Source organism: Hippoglossus stenolepis, chromosome 16 (genome assembly GCF_022539355.2).
Source record: "Hippoglossus stenolepis isolate QCI-W04-F060 chromosome 16, HSTE1.2, whole genome shotgun sequence".
Lineage (NCBI taxonomy): Eukaryota > Metazoa > Chordata > Actinopteri > Pleuronectiformes > Pleuronectidae > Hippoglossus > Hippoglossus stenolepis.
Window position 1 is genome coordinate 10,064,307 of NC_061498.1, and position 12,595 is coordinate 10,076,901.

At 45.2% G+C, this 12,595-nt stretch overlaps 1 protein-coding gene across 4 annotated transcripts in view; it reads left to right on the forward strand.

The window, feature by feature from the left end:
* Positions 1-12,595, forward strand: part of cyth1a (cytohesin 1a) — a 40,000-nt gene that overhangs the window by 17,377 nt on the left and 10,028 nt on the right. For 3 of the 4 annotated variants that reach the window (XM_035180015.2, XM_035180013.2, XM_035180014.2), the window contains exons 2-5: positions 8,352-8,434; positions 10,542-10,606; positions 11,737-11,803; positions 11,893-12,011. In XM_035180015.2, the coding sequence (XP_035035906.1) occupies positions 8,352-8,434; positions 10,542-10,606; positions 11,737-11,803; positions 11,893-12,011 (334 nt within the window). Of the gene's footprint in view, positions 1-1,080; positions 1,341-8,351; positions 8,435-10,541; positions 10,607-11,736; positions 11,804-11,892; positions 12,012-12,595 lie in introns of those variants that run through there. The other variant, XM_035180016.2, reaches the window with a different exon arrangement.

The following is a 12,595-nucleotide window of genomic DNA, read 5'->3' on the forward strand; positions in this document are numbered from 1 at the left end:
CAGCAGCTCATCACTTCCGGACCAGATGTGTCCAAAGAACAATTCATACTCATCTTAATTAAAAGTCTTTTTGACAAATTGGCTCTGGAGGCACCGAATTCAGATTCTTTTATCTTCCCCATGTGAAAATGAACCATTTTTTTATGTTTAAGCCTTAAATATGCAAACTCTGTGGCCTTGGGGGAGATGATAGTGCATCTTGCCCTGTAAAACACTAAGTGTGCGGGTCAGTCAATATTAGTTTATTATTAAAGACATCCCGATGGATTGGCTGGAGATAATTGGCCGGTTCTCTGCTCGATCAGACATGACCGGTGGCCACCTGATCAGGCTCAGCCATCCGATTGAGACACTTAAAACATCGCAGGCTGAATTTCAAGAAGCTACAAGGTAAAGGAGCTAAAACAACTAGCGAGCACAGAGGCCGCCACAAAAATTCAGAAATGTTGCACATGTTTTCTTTTGGGAAAGTAAATGATATCACTGTCATTTGGATCTTCGACTAAAATAGTAACCTGACGCAGTTTTGCAGAGGTTATTTTGATTAAATGTTTCATTATGAACATACAGGTGATTTTTCCATTAAGGAAAAGTTACCAAACTCTTTGTGGATGCTGTCAATTATTGTTAAAAGTTAGAATTCGCCAGGAAGATATATAAACATAACATATACAATTACATATACTTAGATCAACTCAGCATTGGAAGAAAGTCATATTTTTATCGATTAGTATAGACTTGTATATGTGTGTGTGTGTGTGTGTGTGTGTGTGTGTGTGTGTGTGTGTGTGTGTGTGTGTGTGTGTGTGTGTGTGTGTGTGTGTGTGTGTGTGTGTGTGTGTGTGTGTGTGTGTGTGTGTGTGTGTGTGTGTGTGTGTGTTGAGGCAGAAAAGGGAATGACCACTGGGTGGAGCCTCCATGTTAAATGGTAGTGACAGCAAAACAGAGAGAGGGAGGGAGGGAGGGAGTGAGTGAGTGAGGGAGGTGGTGAGTAAGGCTCCTTCCCCAGTTGGACTGAGTCAGTGTGTGTGTATGTATGTGTGTGTGTGTGTGTGTGTGTGCTGTGAGCAGGCTGGGAGCTGATATTTGTGCTGTATGTATGAAAACGCCGGCAGTATCTCCGTGCCTGATCAGGGGAGCAGGCTCCTTCTCTCTGCCGCTCGACATGTTGACGTGCGGCCGGCCAGCATCAAACAGCAGCTGACAGAAGCAGGGACTGCCGGGTGTTTTATTATTTTTATTTTTTCTTAATTTGATTTACATGAAGATGGAGTAGAAAAAGACAAGGAGCTCCCTGCAAAGACAGAACAAAGTGACACTTCGGGGGATTTCTCGGTCAGGTCAGCAGTTTGATTTGACGATGCCTGTGTGTTTTATTTGCTGAATTGATCCTGTGTTTGTGGAGCTTGTGGTCTTTGGCCCTTGCTGTCATGTGGGTCAGTTTTCATTGCTTGTACCTGCTCCCTCCACACATTGACAGTATTGAAGATTGAGTCAGTGGAGATAATGAATGCATCTGTGAGTTAATAAAGAGCTAATGGGAGAATCAGTTTACATCCAACCAGGAGGAGGTTTGACTTTTTAGTTCTGGTGCTCGATCATTGTCCAGCCTCGTCCCTGGTTGTAGCTTGTTGCCTTTAGGCCAATGACTGTCGCTCCACTGACTGACACTTAAGATGACAGGGCAGTGTGGTGCTGTCAGTGTGGGTGAGTGGGTTTTTTCGTGGGTGTGTGGGAGGGGGTATTATTGCTCATATATCTGAGCTGTAAAAGTCCAGATGCACATTATGACCCTGTTGGCTGTGGAACAAAGTTTTCACATTTCACTTCACATCAGGCGACTTCATAGGACACAAAGAGTCTAAACTTGGAAGTAACGCCAAGGATGCTTAAGCCGTCAGATTGAGTTGAGGAATGTCCCGAGAGGCAGCTTTTAGACACAAAGGGAGAGCTGTGATCGTCCCACCGCTCTTCCCACTGTCTCTGTGTTGTCCCTCCACTCGCCGTCCCACACCTCCCCGACCAAACACAGGGCTCCTTCTCTCTCCCCCTTCACCTCCTCCTACCCTCAGGCCAGGTCAGGTTGGACGCTTTGTGGCTTTTTGATCCATAAATGGGGGTCCCTTTCTTTGGTCTCATTCTGATTCTGTTTTGTGTTCAGCAGCAGCAGCAGCTATGGATCAGGAGGTCAGAGTTCAACGAGTTCTTTCGGGCTCATGCCCAGTTTATTAACTTGCATTCCTTCACACCCCCTGCACTCTGCTTTGATACAGGCTGTCTGGTTCAGAGGCTGAAGGTGTGTGTGTGTGTGTGTGTGTGTGTGTGTGTGTGTGTGTGTGTGTGTGTGTGTGTGTGTGTGTGTGTGTGTGTGTGTGTGTGTGTGTGTGTGTGTGTGTGTGTGTGTGTGTGTGTGTGTGTGTGTGTGTGTGTGTGTGTGTGTGTGTGTCTAGAGATGTTGTGGCGACCTGTTTACACATCTACTTTCTGTGTACTGTCTTTATTATGAGGACGAGGCAAGTCCCTAAATCATAAGTCATTGAATTTTAAGGTTCAGGTTAGGGCTGGAGTATGTATTCTGGAAAAAAATGTAAATCAATATAATTTTAGTGTGTGTGTGTAAAATATATATGAGGCTGAGTAACTATGGGATTTGCTTTAGTAATGAGATTTAGTCTCATATCAGAGATCAGCAGCTGAGACAATCACGTTTTAAATCACCGTTGCTTGTTCAAGCAGGAAACAGCAGAACAGACCAGCAACCTCACCTCTATTTAATACACTTTGTGTTATCTTGACTGTGTGTATATATGTGTGTGTATATATATGTGTGTGATCACATGTGTTTGTCCATCTCATGTGTGTGTGTTTTGTGCTAGATATATTAAACCTCATCATGAAGTAGAGGCTGCTTCTTCTTCACATCTGGCGCTAGTATTGATTTAGGCTCGAGGGCGATTGATTGGGACTTTGGGTTGGGAGGTCGCCCTTTTAACAAGTTTAAAGAGAACTGTCCATGATACTATGAAGACAAAAGGCTGTACAGCAACAACAAGAGCCCAGAGGGGCATGGGGGATGGGAGAAGGTGGAGAAAACTGATGCTCCCGGTTGCATTTTAGAGATGAGATTGATGTAGGACCAGCAGGAGGAGAATGATCAACTCTAATGGAAAGTGTGTGTGTGGACCAAATGGATGTTGTTTGGATATGGAGGCAATAAGCTGTGGACAAGAACAGATGAAGAACCTTGTGCAGGGAGCGATCGCTGCTACCAGGGTCATTCATCCGTCTCCAATCAGTTTGTGCACTACATCAAAATGTGATCACGTACAGGAACAGACACACGTGGCTACGGGAATGGATTTGTATGTATTTGCATATTCCCACAGTCAGCAAATCACAGGCAGTATTGCGGTGGAAACACATTCAACAAAGTCTCCATCTACGGCTGTGGAGCTTCAAGAGTCCACACTATGGTGTAAAACGTCCACGGAGCCAGATGCGGAGCTTATTTAGGTAATACGTCTGTGTGTTTTTTTTTGGCTCCCTAAATTGGGTCACATTTGCAGGGAGGAGGAGGAGGAGGGTGAAACATCCCTGCGAGCACTCAGACTTCTAATTTCCTTATTTTCCGAGGAGAGTTCTTGAGTGATCTGGGTGGAAATGAGACATCTGCCTCTACTGCCAGGATGGTAATCACGGTGCGTATTAGTGGGCTCCGCCGCTGTGGGACAGGGAGCTATAATTGGTATCTCCCTTGATGTCACCTCCCCAGCTCGCTCTGCTGACCCAGCCCTCGCTTGAAAACTGCTTCGCCCATTCGCGAACTCCGCAGACACTCTTAGGAACAAAAGATGAGGTGGTCAAAAATATAAATTAAACAAGATTTGGCCGCTCAAGTGAAGGATTGTGTCGAGTTGAAGGGGATCGGCATGCATGTGATCTGAATGTGATCTTCCTTTAAAATGGGATGTAGTGAGGGATAAATTTAGGCTAAAAAGCACTCGAGAGTAATGAGGGCCAGGCTGTGTCAGGACAAATCTCAGATAATACTGTCCTGGATTTGGCAAAAGAGCATTTATGGTGGACATAAGGTCATGATCTGAATCTGATCTGAATGTTTTTTGCCCCACATTGGTTTTAGCAACATATTTCACACAGAAAATGGAGTCTGTGGACCTCTGCACTGAGCCTCTTCGACTTCCTCTGATAAGGAAACAGCACCTTTGCGGGTGTGTGTGTGTGTGTGTGCACGTGGTATTTAATTGACTTTAAATGGCTGCACTCATTGCATGCATACCCCCCATGTGCATATTCCCCTTGATTGACCTGTTTTCCAGACAGCACGAGTGCTCAAAGGAGTGAAGATGTGGGCGGCTCTGTGGAAATCACCACTTACAGGCTCGCCCCAGACATTGCTGTAGGGGCCCCTTGCTTCTAAGAGGCTCCTGAAGTCCGATATAGACGAGGCAGAAGAGGAGAATCGCATCTCGTGAATAAGGAGCAGAAAACACCAAATGTTCTCTAGCATCATATCAAACTTTTTTATCAAAGTCACTGCATCAACGAGGCGTGTATTTTATTAGACTACCAGTAAATGTGTCTTCACAGAACCAGTTGCTCTCTCATCACTCTATCTTGACCTCATTTACCCTCCTGTCTTTCTCACTTCCTGTCTTTTTTCTGATGACTGCCTCTTTTCACGGGCCCTGCCAGTGCAGTGGTTTGCTGAAAAACATCCAGGAGACAGAAGAGAAACAAGCAGCTCTCAGCGCTTACTTAAATGGATGGGTCCCCCACCCCCTCTCATCTGCTGTGTCCTGGAAAATGACACCCACTTGGCACAAGCGTGGGTGGGGCCTTTCCCTTCCCTGATGTGGTCTTGACAATTCTGGGCGAAGTCAGGAAGACAGCGAGGGGTGCACCTGATTGGCTCTGTGAAGTCTTGATTGTGTGGGTGATGTCGGATGACGTGTGGAGGGGTAGGGCGGCCCGTTGAGTAGAAAACCTGCCCTTTAATCGCAGGCTCAGAGTGTCATCGTACATCTGCCCTGCTGATGGGGTAAGGTACTGGTTCTCTAAAGGCTCCTTGTTTGTGTGCTCCCGTCCCTCAAGAGGGGGAGACGGACAGTTTCCATCCCCAAATGATCACGTTCTTTTGCTCAATTTCTTTCTGTCTCCTCTTCTGTGTCAAATTATAGTCCTTTCTGTCGCTCTTCTCTTTCACTTTGTGGTGCTCCTCTACGCCAAGAACGCTGTGGTGGCAGTTGTTAGATCCCGCTGTCCTGTGTGGCGTGGCTTCTTTTAGCTTCTGCCAGCCAACCAACCTGACCTCACGCTTTCAGAGAGAGGAATGTACTTCCTGCTTGGAGCTCGTCCCATCTTTCGGTTTTATTTGTGCGTCGGAACACAAGGTCTGGGTTTGCTCAGCCTGACATTAAGTCGTCCAGTCGATCGGGAGTAAATCTATAATGCCAACTGTACACAAGAGGATTATCACAGTCACAGCAACACGCGTAAAAGATTTTTAATCTTTTAATCGTGAGAACGCACACACTAGACGATTCAGTCGAGACGCAGGAACACACACTTGCTGTTTAAACACATGATTTTTTAGACTGTTGCACAACCACCAGGACACATTCAACACATATAACGCACTTTTACTGTTGTCATGATTTCTGTTTGTCCTCCTTTTCTACAGGTAAACAAAAGTCTTATTTACTGTAGACAGACATGTTTTGGTTCCAAACACACGCACATGACATCCAGCTGATGGCGTTTCCTCATCAGCTCGCTCTTATTGGCTATTGTGGGTTTCTGTTCCCCCAATAGCTGTTGATTTCATACTACATTCTCCCCAATTTGGAATAAAAAATGTCAAACATCTTCGATATTTATGATTAAAAATCAGCGAGGCTCAGATTCAGTTGGTGACATTAAGATTATCTCTGTAACCTCCTCATACTACAGGATCCTTTCGTTAGATAATACAACATCCAGCGCCCACACGAAATTGGACCAGTTATCCTCTTGTGTTCAGCAGGCGATAAATACAAGAACACCCACGTATATCATGTCCTTTGTGTTCGTGCACTTGTGCCTCTTTGTGCTCCCCAGTCTGTATCTTAAACACTCATGTCTTCGCTGATATGAGAGGCTTTCGAGGGTCCTGTTTGGCCGAGTGAAAAACAAGGCCGTGCAAACAATTTATTTTGGTTCCTATCTTTGCTGTAACTCACCGTCATCTCGTCCTCGTGGTTTCCATGGAAACCCAGAACATTTGGGATGGATGCGGCTGGTTCGCAGAGAATACTGTAGGCTGTGAGGCATGGTGTGTGAAAGGTCAACCCGGAATGGAGCGCCACCCCAGCTGTCTGAAAACAATACTGGAAGACAGCATTGCTTTGTTTTGGAGGCTCCTGACATAAGGCTCCTGTTTGGAGCTTTCATCGTCTACTAGCAGACATTCCAGTCAATGTCATGGGTATTTGCCTCGAGATGTTTAGGTTTGCATGCCTGCTGTTATTGAAATAAGTGGATAAAATATGCTGGAAAGACTAAATGTCCTATATTTGGATAAAAGCTTCTGTGCAGGAAATTTGAAATTAGCTGATGGTGTGTTTGTGTATGTTTCTCAAAGCCCTATGAAGCTCATAATTTCTGGATGGATGGTTGCATCCCTGCTTTTATTGATTGCTGAGCCAGATTTTTTTTTGTTGAGCTTTTGTCACCTTAAGTCCGCTGACCCTTTACTGCACGTACGCCACTTTGCCACTCACATCTAGACGTGAATACTACCTCTGCGGTTTAGTTAGGATTATGTGGGACTAATGTTGAATTAATGTTTTCAAAAAGTTGGAGGATGAAGGAGCTTTGTTTTTTTGGGTCACTGACTCACTGGTGGAATCATGGAAAGTTGTGCATAGAGTTAAATAGGACCTTGTGTCCTCAGCCTCCATCACTCTATAACCAACACCTAGTTAACCGTTTGCAGACATTCACAGAGTCGGCCCGAGACCCCTTCAACCTCTGAACCCTGCTCCTGAGGTAATGAGGGGAGGAGGAGGAGAGGTCACAGGAGGAGACGTGTGCTCGGCCACTGGGGGAATCGGAGGAAGAGCCCCTGAGTGACAGATATGATCTTCTAACAGAGAACAACCGCTGTGACCTGAGCAGCTCCTGACACTGTTTAGGTTCAGAGGGTTCAACTGCCATTCGGCCTACACGTGCAAATAAATATAGTCTTGTGAAACTGCAGAAGTTGTTTTGCAGCCCAGCGGCTGAATGGTTAGTGTTTCTCACCTCAGAGATCACAGACTTTCATTTCACGCCAAAGGAAGTTCAAGTGTGTCACTTAAATCGGGACAAAATGTGTGTATTATTTGTGTTTTTATTTAAATTTCACCCTGTGTAGTTAATTATTAGTTCATGTCTGTAACTGTTACTGAGGTCTGCATTGTTTCTGAGAGTTTGGAGTCATTAAATGAGATTATTGTTGCTGTACATTGTGTAATGCATCAGCATATCATGCATTTCTTCAGCAAGTGAAAACATGCACGCATCAAAGTTTGTTCCCTCAAGTCACTACATTCTTTCCATATTGACTGACAATAAACCGATCACATGCAAGCAAGCAACAAATAAAGGAGATCTGATGCATGAGTTACTTGGTTTTAAATGGCGTCTGAAAGAAAAAAAACAGGAAGTGCGTGCGGTGCAGTGCTAACGTAAATGAAACTGAGATTGTGCTTGTGCTGCTGTTATGATCAGAGTGCTGATACTAGTGGTGCTTCTCAGTTCCGTCAACCGGGACACGTTTCTCGGCCCTCAGTCCTTGAAACAGACAAAGCTAATTATAGCTGCGTACAGTGAGAGACAGGAGTGACGGAGCTGTGAGACCTGTGACAGTTGTGCTACTCTGGCACTGATGCTCAGCGCTGCAGTGGTGGTTTCGTTTAGTCAAAGTTAAATCCTGTTTAAAGTGCACTGTGCTGCTGCAGACTTGGTGTAGGAGCTTTGCACACTCTTGGTATTTTTACTGATTGTTAGAGGCTCGGCTAATTACGCACGGATGCTGTAACAAATCAAGGAACCTTCCCTCCTCTCCTCTGACCACGTATCACCTTCTCCTGAAAAACACATTTTCATGACTGTCACTGTGGTTCCACACCTCTTATCGCCGGCATTCACCTCATAAAATCAAGAGAAGTTAGAAAAAAATTGTTCTTCCCGTACACTGTAATATCAGAGATATGCCTCAAGGGACAGATATACATAGAAAAGGATAAAGGTTTCATACATTTTGGGATTAATTGTCTTAACCCTTCATCTTCTCTCTCGTGTCTCCACAGTGCCCGACGACCTCACCCCAGAGGAGCAGCAGGAGCTGGAGAATATCCGCCGGCGCAAACAGGAGCTGCTGGAGGACATTCAGGTAACACTGGACATTGATTCAAGGGCTTTTTTAAAACGGTCTTAAAACGTGAGATAGGTTTTATTTATTCTGATAAGTAGAGGTTTGTAATACTAAAATATCAGTATTTTTGAAAAAGGTGTCAAAATGCAAGTCATTATAGTGAAAGTGAAATCTCATACACATATTTATAAATCACAGTTGAACTTACCATAACAAAATATGCTTAGGTTCTGCCCCCATTAAAATGAGCTGGTTTGAGACATAATGGTTCAATGGGTAAGAGGGTCTGAATCTCCTTATTGTTTTGTACCTACAAGTTGCAGACACAGCACTGGTTTGTCTCCTCCTCTGCTTTGCGATTTACTTCATAGCCAGACTCACTGCCTTTGCTCTAGTTCCTCTTTTCCCCGCAGTCCTTCACACATTTCACCCGAAGTGTGAGGTATTTCTTACCAAGTGCCCACCCTTCTCTTTTTTTGGGGCGTTTTCATTGAAATGTCGTTTTGAATATAATGTACATAATAAAATAAATCAAGCAAATGATTCTGCGTGCAGATAACACAGCATTATGCTCTTATGAGGATTGTGCTCGTGCAGCCGGTGGAATAATCTCGTGTACTCTCTGGTTCCCAGACAGAGCCAGGATTCAAATCAGCTCAGCCGAATTTCCCTTAAGTGGTTTGTTTGATTCCTGTCCATGACCCATGATGATGATAATTCTTTATTTTTTGGACTGTTGCCTTCACCCAAGTGAAACTGCAGCTGATTACTCTAGCTCAGGTCAGGTCAGTTCTGTCAGTCAGTAACTAGCTCCATGCCCGGCCTGGCAGGAGAGTCGGCCTCCAGATGTCCCAGCGGGTGTCTCAACTTCCGCTGGCCCTGACAGACAAATATTAGAGGCGTGATCCGACACTCTCTCTTTTATGAGCCCAGGCCCTTCCCCTTTCTTCTCTGGCCACCACTACCACCCCAATCCTCTCCTTCTCCTCCTCCTCCGTGGTCTGCACACTGACCCCACTCCTCCTCCCTGACTCCCACACCCAGGGTCAGCATGCCAGAAACTTCCCCTCCACCACCACAACCACCCACTTTCCTGTATGAGCATGGCCTTTGTTTGCGGAGACAAGCATCTGAGGAATGTGTTGTGATTGCGTAGAAAACACAGATGTTCCTTTTGTGGTTTGACATAAAGTGAGTTGGTATTATGCATGAGAAATAATAAACTAACACTGTGGCTAGATATGAATGGAGAGCCTTGATATTTGTAACCTTTACTTGGAGCGTTGTAGTGTCTTATGACTGTATACAGCACCTCTCTTATGCTACACTCCAGACTTTCATCAACCTGACATCACCCTCTCCATCCCTTCTGGCCTGTGCATCTGCCTTTCTGCGCCAGTCTGGCACCAGCAGGCCTGATCGACTAAATCTGCCTTTAAGGCCATCAATTACAAAAAAGCCACACAAACTATAATCCACTTTTAAGCTTTCTTACTCCATTTGTATCGAGGTTATCCCCAAATGTTCTTCCCCTAATCAAATTCAGAACGGGAGGCAGACCCACACAAACACACACACTCTCTGATATGACTTGCGTGCAGTCATTGTGAGTTCATACTTCACAGCGACAGGGGTGAGGTGAAACGCCTCAGTGGACGTACGTTGTAAAGACAAGAGAGCGGCTCGGACCATATTTTTTCTGTCCGAGCCATATTACAGAAATGTGAATTGTAAAAAAAGTCAGGGATCACCGCACCACTACATGTACCTTCACCCCGTCCTGCACTGGGATTGGGTGTAGTTGTCGCCAACTCATCCAGTTGGATAAGCATGCGAGAAACCAATGATGCGTCGGCCACCCCCCTCAAGTTTTTAGGTTCACACATTGCGATCAGCGACCGCCAAGTGAACGTCTCCAATCTGAGGCCTTTGTCTGTGACTGAAACCTGGCTAAAGATCATGTAGTGTGAACGAGGGTTTACTGACAGCTTGAAGCTCAGAGATGTTTGCCTTTCTGAACTGTTTAATGGAGCGCTCATGTCCCCCCCCCCGGTGTCAGGTACTGATGATGAATGAATTCTTCTACTCACCATAACTCATACATCTTCTTGCCTTTTCTCTGCAGCGGCTGAAGGATGAGATCGCAGAAGTGACAAGTGAGATCGAGAACCTGGGTTCCACTGAGGAGAGGTAAGAGAACCGGACCCGACCCTCCTCCTCGTCCCCTACACACACTTCCCTCCCTGTTTTGCCTAAATCGGCTTGTTGTTTGCCTTCTATTAACTTAGCAAATGAAGCTGTCAATTATTCATGTTTGATGGTCGGGCCATCCCATCACACCGAAAACCCCTCCCCAAATTGGCTATGCTTTTAAGGCAGTTTTAAATGTTTCATCAGGCACACCCCCGGCCTCATTGAATAATGCAGTGGGTGTACGGGCAGAGGCAGACAATGGACGGTCTCAGGGGAGGGAGCGCTCGTGTTCGGTCTACTCAAGTGTATAGGGATCCCATCAGCTACCGAATATTCCTAAAGCACTTGGATCTAAACCCCATTAAGGGATAAGGCACCTTCTTGTGATCAAAGTTTCCGATGATTCGCTCGAAAGTCCGTCTGAATCTGTTCAGCTGAGTGTCGGACTTTGGCAGACAAAAGCCAAAGGAATGTTGGTGTGAGTGAGTCAGTGGGAAGAAATTATGACCTCTCACCGGCTGGGGATGGAGATGTCGCCATAGTGACGGCGGACTCCTGGAGCGCACTTTGACCCCTGAATAACTCTAGGCCCTGAGAATTGAGACTTTCCCATATGCATCATGTTAAACGCTTCATCAAGGCTCTGTCAACACAGAGGAGGGGGGAGAAACGCCGGCCCCAGACAAATACATGAAAAAATGTGAATGGGAAAAATACTTTCATGAAATTAAGTATTTGTTGTAGTTCCCTGAGCCACGATGAATAAATACTGTGATACATGAATTTGAATTTAATTTGAATGCAATATAACAGTGATTGATTCTGGAAGAAAGGTCCAGAGTCACTGGTTTCAGCTTCTCAAATGAGAATATTTTCTGGTTTTCTTAGTCTTTGATTTGATCAAATTTAATATATTTGTATTTTGGTCAGTCATACTGTTACTACATGTTCTGGGAAGTTGTGATTGTTATTTTATTGTCTTCCAATATTATATAAAACTAAATGCTTAATCAATTAATTCAATTATTGATGGATTATTAATGAATCAATAATACAAAATAATTGTTGACATATGCTACATTAGGTTCTCAAAGGGAAAAACTAACAACAACTATCGTATTTTTCAGGAAAAATATGCAGAGGAACAAACAGGTGGCGATGGGCCGTAAGAAATTCAACATGGACCCCAAAAAGGTAGGAGGAAGTAACTGAGGAGACATTATTTCCCCCCCACATGTTCCTCATGAGCAGGATGTAACCTGGGGCTCCTTTCTCCTCCTCAGGGGATCCAGTTCCTGATTGAGAACGACTTACTGAAGAATACCAGCGACGACATCGCTCAATTCCTCTACAAGGGCGAGGGCCTGAACAAGACAGCCATCGGCGATTACCTCGGAGAGAGGTCTGGATTAAAACTGTCTCTGTGATGCTTTGGTTTTTCTCTCTTTCTCCGTCTAACCTCCACCGTCATCATTCCCATCCACGTGGTTGATAATAGCATCGAATGGCGAGCGCATATTTTCTGTATTGCTCCGCTTCCTCTTGGTCAGGGACACACCCGTCCCTTCCCAAACAGATTATTGGTCCCACATTTAGACCGTCCTGCCTGTTGCTCAATGGGCTCCATCTGTCTTTGATTATCTTAGTCATCCCTAAGTTACGGTGACACGATTTGGGAATGCATGTGTTTGAAGTTCTCACTCGAGAGCATGCTTTGTAGAGTAAACGCACAATACAGGAAATGGCCAGTACGCCCTGCTCTATGTCAGGCGGCGTTATGGTCAGGGCGTGGTCTGTGAGGGAAAACCAGGAAATGGAGCGCAGGCTATTGATGGACGCTCTCTGTTTGATTGTCACACGCTTGGACGTGTCTGAGTAGGGAGGAGCCTGAGGAGCGAGGGGCTGTTCCGATATGATTGGTCACTTTTCCACTGGGAATAGCTGTGACTGGATAATACTCTGTCAACGAGAGCTCCTTAGAGCTGC